Source organism: Lampris incognitus, chromosome 3 (assembly GCF_029633865.1).
Source record: "Lampris incognitus isolate fLamInc1 chromosome 3, fLamInc1.hap2, whole genome shotgun sequence".
Lineage (NCBI taxonomy): Eukaryota > Metazoa > Chordata > Actinopteri > Lampriformes > Lampridae > Lampris > Lampris incognitus.
In genome coordinates this window covers 92,296,784-92,308,928 of record NC_079213.1, presented here as the reverse complement: position 1 = coordinate 92,308,928, position 12,145 = coordinate 92,296,784, and the positions used below count along the sequence as shown (strand labels likewise).

At 46.7% G+C, this 12,145-nt stretch overlaps 1 protein-coding gene across 3 annotated transcripts in view; it reads left to right on the top strand.

The window, feature by feature from the left end:
- Positions 1–12,145, top strand: part of kdm4b (lysine (K)-specific demethylase 4B) — a 104,889-nt gene that overhangs the window by 12,314 nt on the left and 80,430 nt on the right. For all 3 annotated transcript variants that reach the window (XM_056278011.1, XM_056278008.1, XM_056278009.1), the window contains exon 2: positions 6,984–7,430. In XM_056278011.1, the coding sequence (XP_056133986.1) occupies positions 7,014–7,430 (417 nt within the window). In that variant the 5' untranslated portion in view covers positions 6,984–7,013. The remainder of the gene's footprint in view (positions 1–6,983; positions 7,431–12,145) is intronic.

Here is a 12,145-nt window from a genome sequence, read left to right as displayed (position 1 = left end):
AAGAAAAAGTCTTGTAGACACAAACGAGCGGTCTACAAGCCTGTGAGGTCCCAACATTCGAGTCAGTTTGGGCCAGGCTCGGGCCTTTATTAATTAGTTAATTAATTAAAGATCGGGCTTGGTTCGGACTCACGCTCGTTTAGCTTCCCATATACGTGCAGAGCAAACATAGGCCTTTCCATGAAATATTGTTATATTGATTATAAATATTATACTGTGGCGATACACAAATGAGGGTAGATTCACCAGGGGCTGCAGCTCCTTTAAGGCGGACATTCAGAGTGCTGACGTGGGCGCTGATTAGGGTTTCCGGGGTGAGCCATGTTTGCAGAGCATAGCGGTTAGCTGGTTGCCACGAGAGATTGTGCTGTATCGGTGTTGTTTTGTGTGGCGAGTAAACGGAATTGAGTCGATCTCTCCGTCTACTCATTCCTGCACTCCCACATTGGTGACCCCGCACGCTGACAACGAACATGTCGACCCAAAGCGATGACGACACCGCTCCGGCTCCGAGTGATGCTAACGGAATGGCTCATGTTAGCGCTAGCATCTCAGCAGCGACGGTGAAGTTGCCCGAGTTTTGGCAGCACAGTCCCCGGCCATGGTTTCAGCACATTGAAGCCCAGTTCGAGCTGGGAGGAATAACGCGGGACGTTACGAGGTATTTCCATGTGGTGGCGGCGTTGGATGCTCAGACGACGGCCCGAGCTATGGGGCTACTGGAAGCCCCCCCGGCTGTGGGAAAACACGGCGCACTCAAGGCCTTCCTTTTGCAGCTGTTCGAACTGTCGGAGATGGAGAAGGCGGATCGCCCGTTGTCACTCAACGGACTCAGCGATAGCAAACTTTCTGAGCTGCTGGAAAAGATGTTGGCCGTTTTGGGCTCGGCGGACCCCTCCTTAATTTTCACCCATATTTTTCTACGGCAGCTCCCAGCTCCTGTGCGCACAGTGCTAGCCAGCTACCCCCTCTCCTCCACCAAAGACTACCGCGCTCTGGGTGCGGAAGCGGACAGGATTTTCATCGCCAACCGGTAGCAGTTCGTTCATGCGATGCTCCAGACCTCGCTCCCGCCGCTGGAGGACGCAGCGGGCACCGCGGCTGCGGTGGCTACCCGCCGCCAGCGTGACAGCGGGCTGTTTACCACAACAGGTTTGGTGCCAGGGCCAAGCAGTGTCGCCCGCCATGCAGCTTCAGTGTCCAGGGAAACGCCAGGGCCGGCGCTCAATAGCAGCTATGAGCGCCAAAGTACACCGTCATACCAAAGCCCCCTTGGCGCCATTCCTGGTGCCCGAGAGGCGTTTTGACCATATGAATGTGGACCTGGTGGGCCCCCTGCCCCCCTCCCCCTGGTTCACTCACCTTCTCACCATGGTGGACAGGACCATCAGGTGGCCGGTAGCTGTTCCCCTGTCATCGACCACGTCTACTGAGGTGGCCCGGGCGTTCATCGGGTCCTGGGTGGCCCGTTTTGGCACGCCAGCTGACCTCACCTCTGACAGGGGCCCGCAGTTCATGTCAGAGCTCTGGACTGCAGTCGCGGGGGGCTGGGGGTGAAGCTCCACCGCACCACAGCATACAACCTGCAAGCCAACGGACTTTGTGAGCGGTTTCATTGGTCTATGAAGGCCGCTCTTCGTGCCAGCCTCACGGACAGCAACTGGGTTGATCGCCTCCCGTGGGTCATGCTCGGCCTTCGCTCTGCCCCCAAGGAAGACCTCCAGTCCTCGTCTGCCGAGTTGGTTTACGGCCAGCCGCTGCGTGTCCCGGGTGAGTCTCTCCCAGATGCTGTGGCCCCCTGGTCAGCAGCTTCTCATCGGGTTGTGGCCCGGGACAGTGCCAACGCTTTCGCTCCGATCCCAACATCTCACCACTGCCTCCTTTAGTCCTACATCCCCAAGGATCTGCTGTCGGCCAGGCACGTCTTCATCCGCCACGACAGCCACCGTACCCCCCTGCAGGCTGCAGCCCGCCTAGAATGGGCCCTTCCGCGTCCTGGAAGCGGGGCCTAAGAACTTTGTGGTGGACATTGGGGGCAAGCCAGAGCGGGTCACGGTGGACCATCTCAAGCCTGCCCATTTGGGCCTGGTGGGCCGGTCGAACTGGCCCTGCCCTCACTGCGTGGATGCCCCCCTTCTCCGGCCCCTGGCCCAGCCTCGGCCCCTGCCAGGTCTCCGGCTCTGTCCCCTGCCCCCACCCCCATACCCATTCAGCGCAGCCGTTTTGGCCGCCTCGTCCGCCCCCCAAGACGTTGACTGTTTCATTGGGGACTGTTTGCCTGTTGGCTGTTTGTGTTTCGCTGAGTTCTGTTGTGTTGCATTTTTTCGTGATGGTGAATTCTGGGGGGGCCTACATACGCGCATGTATGCATTCATTATACATGACAGTTGGCCGTGTGTGTGTGTGTGTGTTTGCTTGTATGTAAGAGAACGCGTATCGGAGAGTACGCATCAGAGAGAGCTTAAAGTGATACTGGTGGCGGTCTCAGGGTGAAAATTGCAGACTTTGTTGGGCCGGGCTAAGGCTTGAGTTTTTGGCCTGTGCAGGGCTCTAACATAAATATAACCCAGTTAAGGAATAGAGAGGGAGAAATGTAGGTTACCATACATTGAAATGGGCTCTATTTGCTTTAAGTCAAACAACAATTTTATTTTGATGGCTTGAATATGGGATTCTGAGTGCAATACAATTTTGTAATGTGGGCTTAAATCGGGCAGCATTTACATAAATCAGGTTTTTTTTTTTTATGTTGAATAATCCCGATCCAAAATCCCAACCCAAACAGTTGGTGGTGGTAATAGTGTTGTCACAATACCAGCATTTTTGTTTTGATACTGTTACCAAGTCATGATTTTCGATACTTTTTTTTTAAAGGGGGAAACACTCAAATATCATTATCGTGCTTTATTTCAAACCTGGACAACGTTTTCAGTCAAAACACAAAACTTTTAGAACAACGAGAACAATAAATAAGATAAAGCAATGGTATTTAATGTAAAATGACAATAATCCAGGTTAACTAAAATAGCAGCATAATCTCACTGTTCAGTTACCTCTAACCTATCCTAATTCTTGGCTGTGAAATCTTTTTTTTTTTTCTCGGTCAAGAAAAGTATTGTCAACTCGGCCATTGAGCTTTATCTTAATTCTAAACAACTTTTCTTTGTCACAATTCAAAACAGAGTTTTATATATTTAAACAATAAGAAATGACGTTCAATGCAATGAGATCTATGACAAAAATTAGAACATTAATAGCCCAACTAATTTGGCAGCATAACTGGCTTGAATGGTATTCTGTCACTACTTAGCCTAAACCGTCATCTTAGGGTGGCTGGCTGTTTTTCATTTGTTACTCAGTCCCTTTGCCTTGTTTAGATTTTTGGCCAAGAAAACAAGGGTGTCTATATTTTCCTCTCAGTCTAGAACGCATAGGACTGCAGATATTTCCAGACGTGCTAAAGACACGTTCAGATGCACAGCTTGATGCTGGAATACACAGGTACTGTTTTGCAAAGTGAGCCAGGATGGGCAGGTGTGCCTCATGTTGAATCCATCAAGTCAGAGGGTCCTCTGCATGGCTGATTTCTCTTAATTATTTGTAGTGATTGATCTCACCATTACGTTTATCTACTGGTGTTGTGGGTGTGGACGAATCTTGTTTTGTTCCAGAGCTATCTGCCCCCTTCTTTTCTGAGGTGATACTGCAGGAGCAAACTTTTTAGATCACGTCTTGTTCTCTTTGCTGCAGCAGCTGCTCCTCTATTGTCCTCCGAGTCCTCTTGTTGATCCTGACTGTGCTCCCTAGGAAGCTTAACTGTCTCAGCCTTTTGGAGCAGTTCCCTCTTAACTTACTCTTCCATAGTAACTAAATTGCTCTTAAATCTTGGATCTAGGGAAGTGGAGCTGTTTAGTGTGATCTTCAGCTCATGCTCATCATATCTCTTCTCAAAGTCCTCTCTAATTCTTTGCTTCATTTCCAACGCTACTAGACTGTCACCTTCCTCATCTTTCAGGCGGGCTCTGATCTTCCACATGAGTCGCAGGAGTGATGAGAGAGTTGTTTCTTTCTCTCCACTTAGGGCATTTGTGAAATCACTGAGGGGAGCCAAGACATCCTTCACTGTTTCCAAAGTTGTCATGTCATTGTCTCTGGGCATCAGGTGCCACTTTTTTTCTGTCCTCAGCAGAGACTGCTTGCTGCTTCTCACAAAATCGATCCACCATATCCTAGGTGGAACCCCATCGGGTGGGCTCATCGTGAATTAGTGTATGTTGTGGCAGCTTTAAAGATTTCTGTTGGTCTTTCAGCAGTCTTGACATCTTATTAGATCTTGAGAAGCCAGAGAGTCTTGCGGAGTCGGGAAAGACAGCTTGCCACACGATCAAATGTCTATGGTGTTCTTGACTGACAAATGCAGATTGTGGCCAAAATAGGGTATCCAGGTGGAGTCAGCAAAAGCTTTGTGGTGGTTAAAAATGGTTAGAAGCATTCTTTGTTTTGATACCAGACATTTTGGCCATATCTAGCCCCGGCTTCCTTCAGACTGTGTCAGCTGTGTGGTCAGAGTGCAATGCAGATTATCCGAAGCACCAGGACTGCATTTCCTTGGATTCTGTGATGTACTGGATTGTTAAGGTTATGTATGTGTTTACAGTTCTGCTGGTCCAGAGGTCATAGTGCAGGAGAAGAATGGCTTTGGGGTCAGCTGTGCACTGATAATAAACCTTGTCTCACCATACACCTTGGGAATTTTGTTATACATAAATTCCTTAAGGGGAGGTCATACCTTTTGTCCAGGTTGTATACAAGGTTTCTAAACCCAGTTTTTTTTTTACTAAATATACTGGCACTTGGTCCATACAAGTGAACTCTGCCACTGCCCTGTTGAGCCTTTTAGCATCTTTGGTCTCCTTTGAGTACTTTGTATGCTGCTCAAAAACAGCTTGGATGGTAGGTTGCTTCTGAGTGGGCAGAGTCACTCTCTCTGAGCCAGAGGCACTGTAGTTGGAAAAGCAGACTTGGAAAAGTGGACTTATGTAAATGGAAAAAAAATGGGTTAGAACATTTATGGTAACGAATTTGTCGTAGCAGTGGACCTAACTAGTTGGTGAGATACCATACATTGAAAACATTTTGATGAGACTGATTAAATATATCATAATCTGTGACTAGGTTATGTCATATTGTATGCTAATGTTTCACAAAAAAGAAAATAGTTCTAATGCTGTTCTAATTGCCCATTTAATGCTGAAACATTAAATGGGCAATGGCCAAATCTCTGTATAAAATCATGTTTGTGACTTCACTATATAGAGATGCACGTGTGCATTAATTAATTTCTGTCGTAGGTACAGGGGATGTTGTGATGAGTTGTTTGCTAGCTTGGTGCACATGCAGGATCAAAATGTCTCTGTAGTTAAGTGACAGTGTCTCCGACATTGTTATTTGTATACGACATCATGGATGACACTTTCAGCACTACACAAATATGGAGGCTATGAGTATGTATTTTCAATCACTCTGTATTTCTTTCATGGACACAACAGGAGAGTGAACTAGTCAACTATCACCTGTCAGTCTTTGAATTCCTTGAAAAGGTCGGGATGTTTGTCCGACAGATTTTTGGCCAGGTTTGATGTGTTGCCTCCTTTTGCAAGACACACTTTAAAACAGTGCTTGCACAGCGGTGCTGCTTTGTTTATGGGATCTCCCTTTTCATCCACTTTAAAGCTGAAATATATCCATATTCCACTTCAGGCCCCCTCTTTGTCAACAAGTTCAGGTGTTGCTGAAGCTGCTGCCATCTCTTCAAGTTAAGTCTAGTCTCTGAGCAAAATGAAAAAGTGGTCCACTGTCTCTACCATTGCTCTCGACTCACTTCACGATTGCTGCAGCTTGCATTACAAACTCAGTCAGTGTTGTGTCCCGCAACGTCACACACACCACTAGCGTAACATCACCGCTGTCAGCATTGTGCTTAAAGAGGCAGATTCCTATTAGCCAGATCAAATAGTCATTCTCATAATAAAAGTTTTTTTTTTTCAAAATGCTGGTATGGTACCGTTTTCAAAACTAGTACTGGGGTACTTTTTCAATACTGGTTTATTGTGCAACACTAGGCAGTAATGCACTGTTGTGTTGTTTGCCAGTGGCCATAAAATGAAAAAAGAAGAAATGCCATCATTGCAAAAGGAAGTTAATTTGACAAAAGTAAAAAAAAAAGAAGTAAAAATCGATTTGTGTGTCTGTTCAGACTTTACTGACACAGAGACAGTTGTATTGATTTAGTAACGAGTCCCACCCAACTTTTGCCTGATACGCTGTTTGAACCGGTGTAGCCGTATTTTAAATATTACACCCCCCTAGTCTGCAGACCTTTTGTTTTAGTTGGGCCTAATTATTTTTATTCCAGGCCATCACAGGGCTGACACACACACACACACACACACACACACACACACACGCATGTATCAAAAATGCTGTCCATCCCTGTAGTTCACCAGAAACTAGCAAATTAGTGTAGAAAAAAATAAGGAAAGGAGTATACCAGAGACTAGCAAATGACAGTGTTGGGGGGGGGGGGATGAGAGCATGGAGAAGTACAATCTAGATAGAATTATAAAAGGTTGGACAAAACAAATCGGACCAATGATATGTTCAAAATTTGTGATGTAAAAAAGTCACAGACTGTACCCACTTTTAAGACATCTGTCTACTTGTTTTGGAGATTTTGACTGATAGTTCTTGGGTTGATAATTGTTTTAAGTAAGCTTGAGGCACAGTAATATCTTTTGCCATTTTTTATGACTCAACAGGTACAGCTGACCATCACTTGTGACTGATGATTTGTCTACAACTTACCAAACTTGTCTGAGACAGCCTTAAAACTGCCAAATCACACAGTATGTTGAGGCCTTAAGTGGCAAAAATGTATATGCTTTTACACATGCCTCATAGCCCACCTTTTCCTTTTTCCCTAGTGTTACCTGCCACTGTAACAGGACTCCCTCATGGCCACGGACATGCCTCTGGATACACCAATGGACACTCTGCTGGTTCCTGACCCTGCTCCTGCTCCCCCTCCTGCCTCACCTGTTCCAAGCCCAAATGCATCCCCCAGCCCTTCACAAGACCAGGCTCGAACTTGGGATCCACAACCACCTGACACCCCCGATCCAGAACCAGCCTCGGAGCCTGGTGCTGTTCCAGGCCTAACCCCGACTCAGGTTGAAGACCCAGTTGGGGTCCAAGGCCTAGAGCCAGGCTCTGAGTCACCAGCGGCCCCCCAGCTGAACCCATCAGCCAGTGCCAAGAATCCGAGCTGTAAGATCATGACCTTTCGACCCACCATGGAAGAGTTCAAAGACTTTGCCAAATACATTGTCTACATGGAGACCCAAGGAGCTCACCGTGCAGGCTTGGCCAAGGTAAGGAGTTTATGTACACATCCCCCTCAAATTTCAAAATAAAATTATTAAATGCAGCCAACAAAGCTGATATTCAGAAAATCCTGACTGCCTTCTGACCTCTCTGATGAAATGCACACGTCTGAGTTTGTCTCAGAGAGATAAACCATGTTGGTCTGAATATAAAGCCCCGCCCACACTACAAGATTTTTCAGATCTTAACAGATATTGAAAAGCTAAGATACCCCACACATAACCACATATAATAATAGACTTCAGTTTTTGATCCTCTGGTGTGTTGGAGGAACACCCACGTGGCAGCACGGTGGCCCAGTGGTTACCACTGTTGCGTCACAGCAAGAAGGTCCTGGGTTCGAACCCCAGGCCATCCCAGGTCCTTTCTGTGTGGAGTTTGCCTGTTCTCCCTGTGTCTGCGTGGGTTTCCTCCCACCATTAAAAAGACATGCATATTGGGGTTAATACTCCTGCCTGTGCCCCTGACCAAAGTAATGGAAAGACGATCTTGAGTTGGTTCCCTGGCGCTGCAGCTGCCCACTGCTGCTATACAATAGGATGGGTTAAATGCAGAGGACAAATTCATTGTAAGAATACAATTCGTTGGGGGGGTGCCCCGGTGGCTCATCTGGTAGAGCGTTTGCCACAAAAGGCTGAGTCCTTACTGCAGTGCCCTGGGTTCGAGTCCGGCCCAGGCCCTTTGCTGCATGTCATCCCCTCTCTCTCGCCCCTGCCTTTCCTGTCTCCCTCTACTGTCCATGTTAAAATAAAGTGGAAAATGCTGAAAAAATAATCTTTGGAAAAAAAAAAGCAATTTGTTGTAAGAATACAATGACAAAATAAAGGGACTTTCTTTAACTTTCTTCTTAATATTTTGGCCAAAACAGCACACCACACACTAACAGATTACACTCACAATCAACAACAGTCAACCACAGTCCTGACTCTCAAAACCAAAAATTCTTGCATATCTCTCACTAGGGGTGTGCAATATGATGAAAATGTCTCCGCGATCAGCATTTACAGAACGACTGTTAGCATTGTGCTACAATGCACATTCTATCAGCTGCAGTTCTACGGCTCATATGCAACATAAGTTGTTTTCTCAGCCAACTCTTAAGTCACGCTACCGTATTCGTCCGAATATAAGACAGTTTTTTTTTTCCTGGAAATACGTCTGAAAAAGTGGGGTTGTCTTACATTTGTGGTTTAGACATATAAATGTCAGTATAGTCACAACAGATGGCCCCAAATGTCTGTAAAATTAGTTTTCTCCTGACTGAGGCAATGTAGCCTTTGTTTTTCCTCTTTTAGATTTGCTTCAAGACTATTCTACAATTACACTTCACTTCAATGGTTAATTGCAGCTATTGAAATTTTGATAGGCTACATGGATGTTTTTTCACTATGAGATGGATAGCCTAATTATTATTAGAAATAAATGGTAGGAGGCATCCGGGTAGCGTAGTGGTCTATTCTGTTGCCTACACACATGGGGACCCCGGTTTGAATCCCTGTGTTGTCTCAGGCTTGGTCGGGCATCCCTACAGACACAATTGGCCGTGTCTGTGGGCGGGAAGCCGGATGTGGGTATGTGTCCTAGTCACTGCACTGGCGCCTCCTGTGTTCGGCCGGGGTGCCTGTTCGGGTGGGGAGGGGGAATTGGGAATAGCGTGATCCTCCCACGCGCTACGTCCCCCTGGCGAAACTCCTCACTGTCGGGTGAAAAGAAGCGGCTGGTGACTCCACATGTATTGGAGGAGGCATGGGGTAGTTTGCAGCCCTTACTGGATTGGCAGAGGGGGTGGGACAGCGACCGGGGAGGCTCAGAAGAGTGGGGTAATTGGCCGGATACAATTGGTGAGAAAAAAGGGGGGGGATAAATGGTAGGGGAGCCTCAGTGGCTCACCTGGTAGAGCGCGTACCACATAAGGCACATGATGCCCTTTGCTGCATGTTATCCCCTCTCTCTCTCCCCTGCCTTTCCTGTCTCTCTCAACTACTGCTATCTAATAAAGGCGGAAAATGCCAATAAATAAATGGTAAATGTACTGCATTTATATAGCGCTTTTCTTTTTTTTAGTTTGCAAATCACATAAGAATATACAATGACTAACAATCATACAAAACACATCACAACATTTCCCCCCCGTTCTCCCTCCCACAACTGATCCCCATCAACCAAGTAGGGTCATAAAAGAAAAAAAGGTAAAAAAAATTAAAATGGATGAATAAGTAAAGGGTGTGTCTTAGATCAGTGTACAGCATCTTGATGGTACCCCTCAGAGCTTGTTCCTGCTGAAGCAGGTTACCGTCATTATTATTAACATAACATTATTATTAACATTATAACATTATTACCAACGTTATGCCTTAAAAAGTACATAAAAGGTCTCAAAATATCATCAAAAATATTTTTTATGCCTAACAATATATGTTATCATTTCCATTGACATGTTTGAAGTCATATCTTTAATCCACATTCCGATTCTTGGCCCATTAATATTTTTTCCAATTAAGAGCATTTATACGTTTAGCTTGTAATATACACTCACCGGCCACTTTATTAGGCACACCTGTCCAACTGCTCATTAACGCAAATTTCTAATCAGCCAATCACATGGCAGCAACTCAATGCATTTACGCATGTAGACATGGTCAAGACGATCTGCTGCAGTTCAAACCGAGCATCAGAATGGGGAAGAAAGGTGATTTAAGTGACTTTGAATGTGGCATGGTTGTTGGTGCCAGACGGGCTGGTCTGAGTATTTCAGAAACTGCTGATCTACTGGGATTTTCATGCACAACCATCTCTAGGGTTTACAGAGAATGGTCCAAAAAAGAGAAAATATCCAGTGAGCGGCAGTTCTGTGGGCGAAAATGCCTTGTTGATGCCAGAGGTCAGAGGAGAATGGCCAGACTGGTTCGAGCTGATAGAAAGGCAACAGTAACTCAAATAACCACTCATTACAACCGAGGTATGCAGAAGAGCATCTCTGAACGCACAACACGTCGAACCTTGAGGCAGATGGGCTACAGCAGCAGAAGACCACACCGGGTGCCACTCCTGTCAGCTAAGAACAGGAAACTGAGGCTACAATTCGCACAGGCTCACCAAAATTGGACAATAGAAGATTGGAAAAACGTTGCCTGGTCTGATGAGTCTCGATTTCTGCTGCGACATTCGGATGGTAGGGTCAGAATTTGGCGTCAACAACATGAAAGCATGGATCCATCCTGCCTTGTATCAACGGTTCAGGCTGGTGGTGGTGGTGTAATGGTGTGGGGGATATTTTCTTGGCACACTTTGGGCCCCTTAGTACCAATTGAGCATCGTGTCAACGCCACAGCCTACCTGAGTATTGTTGCTGACCATGTCCATCCCTTTATGACCAGTGTTCCCATCTTCTGATGGCTACTTCCAGCAGGATAATGTGCCATGTCATAAAGCTCGAATCATCTCAGACTGGTTTCTTGAACATGACAATGAGTTCACTGTACTCAAATGGCCTCCACAGTCACCAGATCTCAATCCAATAGAGCACCTTTGGGATGTGGTGGACCGGGAGATTCGCATCATGGATGTGCAGCCGACAAATCTGCAGCAACTGCATGATGCTATCATGTCAATATGGACCAAACTCTGAGGAATGTTTCCAGTATCTTGTTGAATCTATGCCACGAAGGATTAAGGCAGTTCTGAAGGCAAAAGGGGGTCCAACCCGGTACTAGCAAGGTGTACCTAATAAAGTGGCCAGTGAGTGTACACGTCCATGAATTTAAACTTTTTTTTGTAAGTGATGATTGATATGATATATACCCAGAATAAAGCTTCGGCGCCAACGATAATTTTTTTGATAAAGTTTGATCTCATTATCTCATCTCATCATCAGCTGCTTCTCGGGTTGGGTCGTGGTGGCAGCAAGCCAAGTAGGGCACTCCAGACGTCCCTCTCCCCAGCAACGTGCTCCAGCTCCTTGGGGGATAAAGGTGTTCCCGGGCCAGATTGGACATGTAGTCTCTCCATCGAGTTCTGGGTCTACCCCGGGGTCTCCTCTCAGTTGGACGTGCCTGAAAACCTCCAAAGGAAGGCTCCCAGTAGGCGTCCTAATCAGATGCCTGAACCACCTCAGCTGGCCCTTTTGACGTGAAGGAGCAGCGGCTCTACTCTGAGCTCCCTCCGGATGTCCGAGCTCCTCACCCTATCTCTAAGGCAGAGCCCAGACACCCTATGGAGGAAACTCATTTCAGCTGCTTGTATCCGCGATCTCACCCTTTCGGTCACTACCCAAAGCTCATTACCATAGGTAAGGGTTGGAGCGACGGTTGACTGGTAAATTGAGAGCTTTGCCTCCCGGCTCAGCTCCTTCTTCGCCACAATGCTCTGGTACAACGTCCGCATTACTGCTGATGCTGCACCAATCCGCCTGTCAATCTCCCGCTCCATCCTACCCTCACTTGTGAATAAGACCCTGAGATACTTGAACTCCTTCACTTGAGGCAGCAACTCATCCCCAACCCGGAGGGAGCAATCCACTATTTTCCGGTAGAGAACCATGGCCCCAAGACTCTGAGGTGCTGATTCTCATCCTGGCCACTTCACACTTAGCTGCAAACCACCCCAGTGCATGCTCGAGGTTGCGTTGTGATGAAGCCAACAAAACCACATCATCGGCGAAGAGCAGAGATGCAATTCTGAGGTTCCCAAAGCTGACACATTC